Source organism: Protopterus annectens, chromosome 5.part0, assembly GCF_019279795.1.
Source record: "Protopterus annectens isolate FY-2018-M chromosome 5.part0, PAN1.0, whole genome shotgun sequence".
NCBI classification, from domain to species: domain Eukaryota; kingdom Metazoa; phylum Chordata; order Ceratodontiformes; family Protopteridae; genus Protopterus; species Protopterus annectens.
Window position 1 is genome coordinate 1,840,113,228 of NC_056735.1, and position 15,411 is coordinate 1,840,128,638.

The 15,411-nt window shown below is 41.9% G+C and overlaps 1 protein-coding gene across 1 annotated transcript in view; it reads right to left on the bottom strand.

Annotated features, from left to right (window-relative positions):
* Positions 1 to 364: 364 nt before the first annotated feature.
* Positions 365 to 15,411, bottom strand: part of LOC122802423 (phosphatidylinositol 3,4,5-trisphosphate 3-phosphatase TPTE2-like) — a 1,666,738-nt gene continuing 1,651,691 nt past the window's right edge. The window contains exon 18 of the mRNA XM_044072043.1: positions 365 to 1,008. Coding sequence (XP_043927978.1) covers positions 906 to 1,008 — 103 coding nt within the window. The 3' untranslated portion in view covers positions 365 to 905. The remainder of the gene's footprint in view (positions 1,009 to 15,411) is intronic.

Consider the following 15,411-nt stretch of genomic DNA (forward strand, 5'->3'; position numbering starts at 1 on the left):
TGAAGGAAAGGATGTCTACCATACATCTAGAAAGGTGAAATCTTACTACCATATGCTTTATTTTACAAAAGCACCAACAGCTGTCACTAAAGAGTGGTCCTAAGTTTAAGAGTGGCAGTTAAGACAGTAAACTCCATATTTAAAATGGCTTGTAGCATATGGGAACAAATATAAAAAGATAAAGTGGGATGCAAGACTGAAACATATGTTACAGTATTTGCCCCAATCATGTGGATAACTTTTCTGATACACTGACGTCAACAATCTTTGTGTTTGCTTGCTCATACTAAGCTTACTTTTTTCCGGTGCAAACATACAAAACATCTTTAAGTTTCTTTGCACTCTGAGGATCAAAACAGCTGAGTAAAAACAAACAATCTTTATATATTTTACAAAGGGAATTTAAATCCTTACTTTGTTACTAAGATACTTACTTCTTAACATATTTACTTTTTCATAACTATCTTTGGAAACAAGACACAGTAATGAGATTCATCAATATACTAAGATCACAAGTGCTATTTTCTAGCATGATTCAACGTGTCATCGTGTGGTTATAAAACTGCAAAGCGTTTTATTACAACACTCCCATGTCAATAGCATTAGTCATGACTGTGTTGTAGAAAAGGAATGCCAACACATTTGAAATTAATTCAGATTTGTTAGTGTTTGACTGCCTTGTATTAATACACTGAAATTACACTGAAATTGACATTTTTTTCAGTAGTTTTACTGCCTGACTACCCTTATTTACAAATGCCATGGAAATAGGACTACACAGCACACAGTCAGAACCTGTATATACATAGTTAATATAAAAAAAATTGTTCTTATATTCTTAGACTGTCCAATAAAGTTCATTCTTCTTAACCAAATGAACAGATGCACACCAGCCTAAAACTGTGTTAAGCATCAACAAAAGAAAGTTCAACTGCGAAGTTCTCCTTGAAGATTTTCCATGTTTTGGATTTGTGCGGATTATCAAGTTGTTCTCGGGCAAGAAAAAGCCTGAAGGAAATGCAAAAATGGTAAACGTGTCAGTTCAATTTTCTCTGACTTCAGTTTAGTTTATTTATGCATTTATTTACCCTGTAATTTATGTAGGTTGATCACAAAGGACCAGTTTCAGTCACAGACATGAAAGAAATACAGTTAGTAGTGCTGTAAAAATAAGTATAGTGTGAAGTTAATAAAATTTTCTAAATTTGGCAAAAACATTTGCTAATTAAAATGCTAGCAGTAACACAGATTACATACACCAGAGCAGGCACTATACACAGTAATAGACAAAGATCAAGCAACAACATAGTAACATATACAATGGTGATAATAGAACAAGTGTGAATGATTAAAAAATTGCAAATGAACTTTAATTAATATTATGCTACAGAAGTGCATATGAATTGAAGCTGGTACATTATTTCAGAAACTGCAAGGCGTATGAGGGAAGGATTAGGGTAATACAGAAAGCTATAATTAACGAAGTTGAGAGGGAAGTTTCAAAGGTGGAGTTGACTTAGGTTACAGAAGATGGAGAAGGAATTAAGATGTTCTTTGAAGAAAATCTTTATAATTAAATTCAGATACATCTGATGTCTGGGAGAAGGCTTTACTGGAAAAGCTTACTCCAACTCTGCCACAGCTTGCTGTGAGGGAAAGGTTAGTTTGCTTTTGCTTTCTTGTATTGCTTTGTAGCCTTCTTACTTTGTACATTGTCATATATTTTTTTACAACTGTGTTTTACTTGTATTCTGCTTTTAATTGCATATTAAAACTAGGAAAATGACCACAGCTGTGTCACTTGTGAGTCACACAGAAATGAGAACAGGTCAGTTAAGGTTAATTACCTGTGAACTGAGGGTAAAGCTAGGAACTAACCCTTCTGTTTAAGGGGGTAAAAAAATAAGTTATGTACTCACCATAACGTTCCATGTGAGTTGTTCCATCTCACCTTCACTCTTCACTGATGAGTTCGGAGCCGATCCTCGGCTCCGACACAGCCAACTAGCAAGCTCAAAGTTTTCCAGTAGCTCAAGACCCAACCCTTTATCCCACAATCCACTGCTGGAATTACCTCAGATCTTGTTTGCTGCGTACCATATAGAGATACTATAATTATTCTGCCAAGGAATGAAGACACATTGAAAAACCAGGATGAAGACAGCCTCCAGGCCAACTGCCAGCCAGGAGGGGGAAGGAAAAAGGGAGGGAAGGACGTGAGAATGAAGGCGAGATGGAACAACTCGCATGGAATGTTATGGTGAGTACATAACTTCTTTATGTGAAGTTGTTCAATCTCACTGTTCATTCATCACTGATGGGTAGTGTCCCTAGCACCCTAACCTTGGGTGGCTCACGGAAGTACACTCTTCAGAACCGTAGAACCAAATGAAGCCCTGTCCCTGGAAGACTTATCCACTTTGTAATGAGTTATAAAAGTGTGAGGTTTAGTCCATGTGGCTGCTGCACAGATATTGTCCAGAGGTAATTTGGCTTGAAAGGCTGAAGAGGTAGAAACTGCTCTAGTTGAATGAGCCTTCACCTTACTACACAAGGGCAAGTTATGACAAGAATAGGTGTAAGTGATACAATCAGACTGGTTTACTTTTCCTGGCCTCAGAAAGAGACACAAAAAGCTGATCTGATTTCCTAATCTCTTTTGTTCTGTCTAAAATCTAAGTTGTCTGTGAACATCAAGTTTGTGCAACATATATTCCAATTTGTTGGTGTGATTAGGGAAGAAAACAGGCAACTCAATGACTTGATTGATGCTAATCTCTGAACATACTTTAGGCAAAAAGGATGCATTTGTCCTGAGAGATACTCTGTCAGCATGAAAGATCATACAAGGAGGCTTGATGGATAGGGCTTGGAGCTCTGACACTCTGTGGGCTGAAGTGATGGCTACTAGGAAGATAGTTTTCCACAACAGAAATTTTAGCTCACAAGATGATGCAGGCTCAAAGGGAGGAAAGAGTGATGTGAGATAACAAAATTCAAATTCCAGGGAGAATAAGGAGTCTTCACTGGAGGCCTCATGTGAAAGGAACCTTTTAGGAAAGCTTTAGACAACTGGTGAGCCATAATATTCAATCCATCAATCCCTAGATGGAAATTAGATATAGCAGCTAGTTGTACCCGCACCATAGCAGCCGCTGCTCCTTTGTTGAAAATTCTGTCAAGAATTGTGAAATAGAAGACAATGGTGCTTGGTAAGGGTCAATATTATGGTAGGAAGCCCAAATGGAAAATCCCTTCCATACTACGATACAACTTTCTAGCGGAAGGCTTATGAGAAGCCAACAAAATTTGATTAGTATCATGGGAAAGATTATAAAGTCTGGCTATGCCAGGAATTGGAGCAGCCAAGCGGTTAGCTTCAGTGTCTGCAATGAAGGATGGAGATCCCCTGACGGATGTGTCAATAAGTCCGGAACTGGGTCCAGGATCCATGGGTCTTCCAGAATGTGATGGTAAAGAAACGGAAACCAAATCTGCTGAGGCCAATGAGGAGATATACAAGGATGATTGTCCATCCCAGCAACTTTGCTTTCTGTAAAAATCTGGGTATCAGAGGAATTGGGGGAAATGCGTAGAGGAGACCCGGGGGCCAATCATGGACAAGAGCATCCCTCGGGGACTGACCTGGCGGGGGAATCAGGGCAAAATAGCTTCTGCATTTGTTGTTGATATGACTGGCAAACAGGTCGCAGGAAGGCTGGCCCCATTTGCGGAAAATCCTGTCGGCAATCTCTTGTTTGAGGAACCATTCATAGGGCAATAAAATTGCCCTGATCAGTTTGTCTGCTATGATGATGGATTTGCCCGGGATGTGCGTTGCTAACAGAAAGCGCTGGGATGACACTGCCATACTCTGAGAACTTCTCGGCAAAGGGGGTAAGACTTGGTCCCACGTGGCTTGTTCAGGTACCAGACCACTGACGTGTTGTCTGTCTGTATTGCAATTGTCCCTAGAGGAAGAGAGTCCTGAAAGTATTGCAACACTAGAAGTCCTGATCTCATCTCCAGGACATTGATATGCAGATGTGATTCTTGATCTGTCCATGTGCCTTGGGCAGTCTTTCCCTGAAAATGCCCCCCCCCCCACCCTATCAGGGAAGCGTCCGTGGTCACAGTGGTAACTGGAGGGGGTAGCATGAAGGGACATCCTATTGTGACATGAAGAGACGTCGACCACCACTGAAGATCCTTCTTGCAAGAATTCATTATCAGGATTGCGTGATTCATTGGAAGTTCTTGGTAAGACCACTGCGTGAATAGGAGCCATTGAAGAATCCTCATATGCATCCTTGCTAATGGGATTGCCAAGATTGCTGCGGCCATCAATCCTAGTACTTTCAATACCAAGGACGTGATGTGTTGGCGAAGAATACAAACTCTTTCTGGTGGAAGACGAACAGTGGTGGTTGACATGTCTAATTCTGTCCCTATAAAAACGATATGCTGCGATGGCAACAAGGCAAACTTTTCGAAGTTGACTGTAATGCCTAGCCGATTGCAGAGTGTCAGAGTAGCCACTCTCGCTTGAAGAAGTTGATGCCTGGTGGTGGAGGTAAGGAGCCAATCGTCCAAGTACGGAAACACCTGGAATCCTAGACGCCTCAGGTGAGCCGTGACTACTGCTATGCACTTGGTGAACACTCTGGGGGCTGTAGTAAGACCAAAGGGCAGAGCTCGGAATTGATAATGATCGGCTCCCAGCCAGAAATGCAGGTGATCCCTGGATGGTCTGGCCATCTCTATGTGGAAGTACGCATCTTTCAGATCGATTGAGCACATCCAATTGTCTTTCCCTAAAAAGGGAAGTATGGACTGTAGCATGACCATTCGGAACTTCTCTTTCCTCACAAATTGGTTGAGTCTGCTGAGATCCAAAATGGGTCTCCAGTCCCCTGTTTTCTTTGGCACCAAAAAGAATCTAGAGTAAGTTCTGAATCCTGTTTGGTCTGCCGGGACTGGCTGGATGACTCTCTTTCCTAGCAATCTACGTACCTCTATTGTTGCTTGTTCCCTGTGACTGGGTGGAACATCCAGGATTTTTTTGACAGGAAGGGGCTGGGTGAACAGTATGAAATACCCTCTAGAAATGATACTTTGTACCCAATTGTCATTTGTTATAGCTAGCCAGGCTTCTAGGTGCAATGCCAAGCGACCCCTGGCTGTCTCCAGAGTAGGACAGCCGGGCCTCCTTTCAGGAGCGCTGGTAGGACTGACCAGAGAAGTGATCTCTGTCACCCTGGTGTTGCGGACCTCCTCTGCCGTGAGGGCGAGTCTTCCATTGTAACCCCATCCTCTGCCTCTGCAGGGGGGCTCTCCACGTGTGCCTTGAAAGGTTCCTTGGGCTTTCCCGAACCACATCTTTCCTCCCCTCTGATCTTTAGGAAAGGGTCGAGTGGGGGTGGAAAAATGGACTCAGACGGCAGACAGAGTCTTTCCTTCTTGTTAACACCTGGTCAAAGTCTCCTTCACCTTTGGCCCAAACAAGGATGAGCCGTCAAATGGGCTATTCATAAAGGAAGACTTGAATGGTTCCGCGAAGGATGAGAGTCGCATCCAGGCATGCCTACAAAGAGCAATTCCTGTACCTGCAGCTCTACTCGAACCATCAGCTGCGTAAGATAAGAGATGCATGGATGAGTTAGCTATTGAATTAAGGGTAGCAAGCTGGGTAGCAACTTTGTCAGATAGACTCGTAGCTACAGCACCCTGAAGAGCATCTCCCAACTCCTTAAGGAGATCTTTCTGCAGTCTGGTAAAATGGGTCAAGTAGTTCAGTGATCTGAGTGAGAAAGTCGCTGAACTAAACATGCGTTTCCCATATCTATCCATGATCCTGGATTCTCTGTTAGGAGGATGGATAGACGAAGTCTCAGACATTTCCTTTTTAGTGGATCCTGCCACCACCATGGCATCAACAGGGACTCCCTTGATAAAAAGGACTTATCTATGGGGGCAGAAATATACTTATTAGGCCTCCTAGGGACAGGTTCCATAGATTCTGGTGACTCCCACGCCCTATGAGACCAGATCCATAAGCTCATCATAGGGCGGAGACAACCAAGAGGTGGAAGGTTGAGACCCGAACACCTTCAGGAGGACCGACTCGTCCTCAGTAGGGTTCTTGGACTGCCAATCACCCCTCTACCCAAGAATTTCAAGAATCGCCACAAAGGAGATGTCCTCAGAGTGGGATCTAGGGGACCCTTCTGATTCATCCACATCGGTGTCTGATGTTAGAGACTCCTGTGGGGAGTCCAAATGCCTCCTCTTGCATAATCTCTTCCTGGGAACTTCTTCAGGGGGAGCCTCTGGAGAGGTCTCAGAAGAGCAGTGAGTGCCCTGTGGGGCTACCTGAGGCTCTGGGTGTCTACGCTTGGGAATGACTGGAGGAGACAGAAACTGACACAGGCACTTTAGGGGAGGAAGAGGCCAGACCTGGAAATGAGGAAGTCTTAGGAGACAACACTCGCCTCATGGCTTCGAATGCACCACGCCTCCAATGAGGAGTAGACAGATCAGGAGGAGCCGTGATCCCCTCCCGCAACGAAACCGTGGGCTTTGAGCCAGATGTAGGAGCCGAGCTCACCTGAGCTGAAGCACCGAGAGGAAGAGTTGGCACCAAGTCTGTGCGACTATCCTCTTTGGACCCGACCGGAGAGTGTCTGCTCCTAGAGTCCCCGGTTGGCACCGAGGACATCCAAGCAGATGGAGCAGATGACACTGGAACAGGTGTCTGCTCCAAGGGATCCACAATCATTAGGTCGGCCTCCTCTGGATCTGAAGGTCCGGTATGGCTCGGAGGAGGAGCAGACAATTCAGGAGTAATGGTCTTTGGCTCCAATGGTTGGGTCTAAGCTGACAGCAGTTTAGCTAGGCCTGGTGCCTTTAAGAGCTTCTGAACCAGCCGGTCCATTTCCAGATCGGACAGGCTGACCACAGACCTGGAGGAGTGAATAGATGAAGCCGATTGGAGAAGTAGAGAGGGAGTTTTTTTGGCAACCGGTTCCAAAGCAGTGTCCTGGGTCCAAAAAGAACAGACTGCTGGCTCCGAAGCCAGTGGATCCAAAGTCACAACACTTTCCAACTTTTTCCCTTTTTTAGTCATGGATTCTGAGGAAGATTTGGACAATCTGCTGGCCCCATCCTGGTCAGACAGTGCCTCTGAGAAAGGGTGTTTAATAACACCCCTGTCAACTAACTTCCTCTTCCTTTCTGCAAGCACTCGAGTAGAAAAGGAGTGGCAGATACTACATGACTCCTGCAGGTGCACCTCACCCAAACAATACACACACTGCACATGGGCATCCGTAATGGGCATCTTTTGTCCGCAGTCTGGGCATTTTTGAACCCAGACTTAGGATGCTTTTCCCTTTCTTCAGACATAGCAACTAACTTCCTGAAAAAAATTCACAAAATAAAAAAAAAACAACACTATTTAACTATATAAGAATAGTTTAACTCAGAAATGAGTAATCTAATTCACTACAAACAGCAATGCATAAAGACAGCACAAAAAGGCAACTAGTAACAAGAGTAATCCAAATATCAAAAAGCCCAAAAAGGGCAACTCTAACAAGCTGTAAGAAAAGGCCCAAGGCCAACAGGCTAAAGGCAAGCACTAGAGATTTACTGGGAAGAGGGGAAAAACAGAAAAATCTGTTAAACTAGGTAATACTATGTAAATATAATAGTCAAAAGATATAAAAATGCAATAGAAAAAACTTGCTGAAAGTTGAAAATTCCCACAACAGTCTCGAGCAACGCTGGAAACCAAGAGATCCGTGCCGCGGCAAACTAGATCTGAGGTAATATCCGCAGTGCATTGTGGGATACGGGGTTGGATCTTGAGCTACTGGAAAGGCTTGAGCTTGCTAGTCGGCCGTGTCGGAGCCCAGGATCAGCTCCGAACCCATCAGTGAAGAATGAACAACGAGATTGAACAACTTCATATTAAAACATTTCAAGGCTTTACTGGAAAAGCTCACTCAAAATCTGTCACAGCTTGCTGTGAAGGAAAAGGTTTGTTTGTTTTTTGCTTTCTTGTATTTTGTATTGCTTTATTGCCTTCAAGTTTGTATATTGTAATTTCTTTCCTTTACACTGTGTTTTACTTGTATTTTATTTTTAATTCTATATTTAAACAAGGAAAGAGACCACAGCTGTCTCTCTTGTGAGTTACATAGAAATTAAATTTTCCCTAACCCTCCCACCCTGGTGCTGAAACTCAACTGTCTTTCTAGTTGCCTGCTCCTGTGTTAATCTGATGACATATTTCCTTCCCCTCTCCTCTTTCATTGGCTACTGTGAGTAAGCACAAACTTGGCATTTTGTAAAATCACTCCCATTCAACTATTTCAATTTATTGACCATTCCACTGTATTCCATAGTGCCAGAATTCAAGGTACTCACCCCCTTCCAATCTATCTTGCTGAAGTGGGTCTCCACTTAGCTAAATTTTAAGTTACTCCCTCTTTCATATCTAACTGCTTAGCGCACACAATGCAACTCTTGGGACATTTCTATGTTGCCTTTAAAATCTGCATAATCTACCCTAAGACCACAAATTACTGGAGAGCCCACATTCTGCCTCTCAGTACTCATCTGGAGATTAGTGCTTCTGTTTTGCTCCTGGTGAAAGGAGCAGCACAGAGGCATTATTTACTGGAGACTGCACTGGTGCCAACTTGGCATTTGAGTTTATATTTTGCTCCTGTTGAGAGAAGGAGCAGAGTGCATTGATTCCTGATTGCTTCTGACTGGGTAGGGAGTGTTTGACCTTCCTGACTGGTCAGGTTGCTACTTAAAGTATCTACCAGGAAAAGTCTACAACAAGCCTACAAACCCTTGCATTATCTGGGACAAGACTGCTGAACACCAAAGACCCCGTGTCCTGCTTCTCATCTTGGGATTGGTGCTACTATTTTGATTCCGGTGAGAAAAGAAGCCAAGGAGCATTGTATCACAGGAGCACAAAGCAGTGGTGAGACCAGCACTAGCGGTAGCCAGGCAGTAGCCAAACAGATGAATCCCCTCTTTTCATCATTCTTGACAAGCTATTTCATTCTTTTCAGTAAGCACTACTTGATTTGTTGCTGTCTAACCTAAATTCAGAATATCTTCCTAAATACTTCATACATAAATCATCAGGGTCTACTTAACAGTTTCCCCTCAAGTGTTTGGTAGTGCCCTGTTTAGGCATAGACACGTTAAGATGACTTTTTTTTCTGTAAAAGAACCCTTGAAATTTCACCAGTGCCCAACTGAACACAGGGCAACTAGTCTGCAGTAACAAGCACAGCCCCTCCAGTACTGCAAACCAGACAGTCCTGACATTACTACATATTCTCACTCCAACTGTCTAAATCAATAAAAAAGGGTATGTTGCCATGGATATGAACTTTCCCCACTATCTCCATTACCAGCTTGGTGGGTATGGGCATCCTGAGTCAATACAGAAATTGTCTCATGCTTACTGACAACCAGCTAATTCTCAAACAAACTGATACGATATGTGAGATGCATTTACACTGGAGGCAAAGCCTAATGTCAATCAAGTTGTCAGTAGTAAATACGCTGCACCCATCACACACAACTCAAAGCACACACACAGACCAACATATGCTGAGATACTTAAATGTAACCTTCCTAAACCCCAAAGACCTACTAGATGAACTACACATAACAAATACCCTCAAGCAGCTCCGAATGCACTCTTTCAAAACACCCGCATCAACACATACAGCCACATTTAACAGAGCCTCTAATTCTAAGCCCATAAGGCAAGCCACCACGCCATCCAACAGTCCGGTCATTGGAGACTCCATTATGAAACACACTGATGTCCTTCTCACCAGGTTGAGTAAGGAGAAAGTCATAGTCAATTGCTTTGTCAGGGGCCAGGATCCGCCACATTATGCACTCACACATGTCATTAGACCACAAGTACCACTATAATTCACTCAAAATCTATCTGAGTGTAAATGACCTAAGATGTACCTCCCTAGCCTATATAGAGACAGACATCATGGAGCTCTTGGAATATGCGTCTCAGGCTGGTATGAGCCTAGCACCGAGCAACATTTTAATTTCTCCAAGGATAACACCACAATACGAACAGAAGATGACTGACTTTAATAAATTGGCTTAGTTTCTGGCATCATTCTGAGAAGATGCAATATTTGTCAGCAACAGGCCATGCTGCTTTCCCAGGGATGAACTGCACCTCCCCCTTCTAGGCTTTTGAATATTAGCTAAAACATTGTCCTCCCCCATACTGCCTTTTTAAGCAATGCCAAACTGAAAATATTTTCGACATAGCACATCAAAACTAAGAAAATCTAAAGGTGTTACTGCTCAATGCTAGTAGTCTAAACAAACAAAAAAAAAAAAACTCCACTCCCTAACAAGCTCTCTTCAACCTAGACAATGCCATGCAGTCACTGAGATATGGTTTAAAGTCGCAGAGAACACACCAGCAGTGCAAAGCTATAATGCCTTTCACACATTTCAACCAGCTACTATACAGACAAATACTAAAGGCAGAAGCATTTCGATTTATATCAAAAATAAATACACCACAAGGCTAGTCAAACAAGACAATGTGCTTGAGGTTCTCTACATTCAAATCACCATAGGCAAAATTCCATACAACTTTCTTGCAAGCTACAAGTCCCCCCTCTATGACCCAAGGAACCCATAACGTATATTTAAATTTATTAGAAGCACTCACCATCCAACCCAATACCATATTCATGGGTAACTTTATTTACCCCACTAATATCTGGAATCAGATACACAACAAACATACATGCACTGATATTTCTGGATTTTGTAAACACAAACTGCTTGGACAAGATTGTCAATACACCAACCAGGGGTGCAAACATACTGGATCTGGTCCTCACTAATATGGGAGAGTGCTGCACACCCCTTAGTGTAATGTCTTCTCTAGCAAGGTCACACCACAAAATGGTCTCCTTTGAAGTAAAAATAAAACCTGGAACCCCAGCTAACCCTAAGTCTACCTTCCAGCTATTAAGAGATAACCTGGCAAAATTTCAAGACCCCCTTAAACACCAAGAACACTGTTGCCCATATGGAACTGTTCACAGAAAACCTATACAAGCATGCTAATAACTGCATTGAGGCAGCTGTACCCACCAGGAAGTACATAGCTTACTCAAAAAACAAGCCATCCTGGTGGAGTCTCAGCAGCAATAGGCTGTATTACAGAAGAAAGAAAATCACTGCAAAAATTAGGAAGTGCGGCACCCAGCAGAATAAAAGCACTCTTGCCAAACTAAACAAACTCAGAGGACAAATAAAGTCTAAGTAAGTCAAATTTGTGGTAAATTTGGCCTCTCAGGGCAAGGATAACTACTACAAGGCATTCTTTAGCTGTCTGCAACCTCAAAGTCAATCCACAACTGTGTGCAGAACTCATTGCTAATGCAACCACCTGCACTAAACCAGAACATACAACAAAATCTACTTTGCTGAAAAAGTTAGCTCCAACTTTACCCCTCTCTCCCACTCAACCTTCCCTCAGGAAAAATCATCAAATATAACTCCCCTGCTATAACTAGGGAACAGGTCCTTAAAGCACTCTCTAAGCCCAAGAACACTGCATCAGTGGGCACAGACAAAATCTCAGAATGCCTTCTAAATAGCATGAAACATGACCTATCGTACCCTCTGGAATTATTTAACCATAGCCTCCAAACAGGCTTCCTACCACATGAATGGAGTACAGCAACAGTCATCCCCCTGCACAAAGGTGGGTGCATCAAGTCTCACTAGTCTCAAATGCAAACATGGAAAGAATTATCATGGAAATGATCAATAGTGACATAGGAAACCTCCAGACACTGGACCCACCCCAGTTTAGTCTCATCAAGAACAGGTCATGGCTACTCAACCTGCTGGACTTCTTTGAGAAGGATGAGGGCAAAATGGTTCACACTGCCTACCTTGACCTGACCAAGGGATTTGATACAATACCCCACTCGTGCATTATTGGCAAACTCAAGAAGTCAGGTATAAACCTTTATGTTAAAAGAAAAATGAGCAAGGAACTATACAAGCACTAAAAACACTAAATAAAAAAAGTTCCCCAAATGGACTAAGAAAATATTTTTTAAAGGATTGTGCAATAGTTAATCGCTTTTGTCCAACATCATGCAAGGACTTCATCAGAACATAGCACTCTCCAATTAATTAATTTAAACAACATTTAAGTGATGACATCATTCCTAATTAACATCTCAAAACCTCAGTGCATATAAAATTACAGTGGATGTAAAATATATGAATACATAAAAATTGCAATAATCTTAAAATATTTATGAATTTTTAAAAAGTATATTTTTTTAATTTTTAAATTTTAATTGCTTTAACCTCAGCACACTATCAATGGAAACAGTTTCATTTAACCTTGGATGTTTATCAGCACACACTATCGGCTGCACTTTAACTGTAAAACCTCCAGTTTAAGTTTCCACGAACCTCCTCTGTGGGTTATACCAGGGAGATAAAAAGGGCACTTTCAAGTGTGGTATGTGTGCTCAATGCAAACAAATTCTGGAGGGTAACCTGATCATGATAAATAAAGAGTGGAGTAATCAGAAAACTTATAAAAGGAGAAAAGCAGCACACAAGCAGGCCCAGGTGTCCACAGTACAAAAAAAACACAAAATGTTTTTGAATGGTTTAAAAGTGATTTGGAAATGTACTTCATCATTTCTGATGAAGCCTTTGAGACGAATAGCGAACATTAAATTTTAACTATGCTAAAAAAGAACTTGCTCAGCTTCTCCAGTGCTTTTCTTGCTGGATTTTGTAATCAGAAAACATATTATAATTGTACTTCAACAGGGGTGGTTTACAGTATGCCAAATATGCCCTGCATAATATAATGGTAAAACAGAAAGAATGTTACAGGAACATATTTTTGAACATTCATATAACATTACTTGGAAGAACAATAATAAAAGTGCATTAGGTAAATATGTGCAGGCATGTTCTGGCCACTATTTTAAATTCTGGGTATTGGATGGTATTTATGTTGATGTTAGAGATGGACCATGGAAACAAACTGGAGGTTTTAGAGTTAAAATAGCAGCTGGCAATATGTGCCGATAAACATCCAGGGTTAAATGAGACTGTTTCCATTGTTAGTGCACTGAGGTTACAGCAATTGAAATTTAAAAAAAAAAATTTAAATTTCATAAATTAAAAAAAAGAATTAAATTTCATAAATAGTAGGCCACGGTGGTGCAGTGGTTAGCGTTGTCACCTCATAGCAAGAGGTTCTCCCATTCAATTCTCGGCTGGAACGCCTTCTGTGTGGTGTCTGCATGTCCTCCCTGTGGTAGAGTGACATATAAAGACATGCAGGTAGCTGCGCCTTCTTTTAAGGTTGGGCGTCGGGCTGGCAACTCGGCACTGTAAAAAATCCACTGCTAATCATTAGCAGACCGGAGTTCTGCTGTGGTGACCCCTAACTGGGAAAAGCTGAAAGACAAAGATATTTAAAATTTCATAAATAGATTTTAAGATTGTAATTTTTTATTATTATATTATTCATGTATTTTACATGCACTGTGATTTTAAGATGTGTTAATTAGGAATGATGTCATTACTTAGTAAATGTTATTTAAATTAATTAACTGGGGAGTGCTATGTTCTGATGAAGTCCTTGCATAATGTTGGATGAAAGCACTTAACTACATTGTAATTCTTTTTGTGTTCTTAGTCTGCTTTGGGAACTGTTTTTATTTGGTTATTTACACCTTTATGTCACCCAGTGGATAGCCAGTTGACTCACAGAAGTTAGAATTAGGGAGTCCACCTCTATAAAGAGGCCAGTCACATGTTGAGTCCCTTAGGGATTGGTCCTCGGGGTCGCTCCTTTATGACACTTACTTTTCTGAAGTCAAGGCCAATGTCAATGGCCTCTGGCTGACTAAGTTTGCAATGACTGCAAATTATGAGCAGTCACAGAATCCCCCACCGACACAAATGTTCTCTAGGAAGGGCTGACACAGACGTATAACTGGTGTCAGACCCATGGACAAAAACTAAATGCCAAGAAATGCATAAGAGTATACTTCAGGAAGACATCCACCCCCGTAACTATCATATTGAAAACAAGATGACTCGGTAGTCAGAGACTTTGGGACACACAGACAATAATGTATCCTTTGACCATCACATGTTTACAGTAGTGAGGAAAACATTCTATGTCGTGGAATATATAAACAAAGTTAAGGCATTTAGGTCCAAGGAAGTCATTGCTCCACTGTATTCGGCATTCATCAGACCTATCATTGATTACAATGTCCCCTTTGGTATGTACTTAACCAGGCATATCCAACAACTGGAACATCCACAGGGGTTCCTCACTTAAAGGAATACAGGGTGTACGTAACATGTCCTTTGCAAACCACCTCAAGGCCCTATCCCCATATTCTTGTCTCCTACAGACTTTTGAGGGGGGATCTATGCTTGGCATATAAGGCATTGTCAGACCCCACCCTGCTGGACCTCTTGCATACCCACAAAACAAACAGCACCAAATTACCATTTCTAAAGACTTGCACCTTGCCTGTGACATAAATAGGACCTGTTGGAGAGACAGGTTTGTATCCCAGAGACGACTACTTCTCTGGAATAGGATCCCTATCCATGTGAAGCAAAGCTCTTCCCTATAACCCAATTCAAGTGTAACTTGGGCAACTGGATGGGGAACAGGAAATTCATCCTTGGTTTGGCACCAATGTCTCTAATGGACACAGGCAGCCTGTAAATGGTTTATTTCCCAGGCCCCTGCTTGTAAATGTTTCATCTCCCAAACCCCTAACACTTATCAAGGGTACCAGAACTTGTCAGAGATTTGGAATGAATGTCTAAGCTTAAAAAAGGCCATTGTGGTCATTAGCCTAGCAAACACCAAAGAACCTAAGACCACGCAGGACTTTTGGACAAAGCACAGAGCACATGTGGTCAGAAGTAACTAAAAAGTCATTGGTTATTCAGGGTAGATGGATAACAGTGGAATGAAACCTGACAAAGTAAGGCATTAACTTTAGGGCAAAGCCGTGTGAAGAATTTAGGGGAGATGTCAAATCTAATAGTTTTAAATACAAGATGAGGGGTAGGAGATCAGCGAACTCTTTTATGGGACACCATGTAACACAAAAGAGTTAAGGGCTACAAGTGTACTGAAATTTGGGAAAGAGCATGATCAATTTGCATAAATAATTAGATGTGAACTAGCAATCCTTCATGTGCTTTGCAGAGACAGACAAGCATAGCAAGACCACGATATAGAAGCATTTGTAGCATACTTTGGATGTCAACTTCAATTTATTTTATTTAAAGTTTGATGAC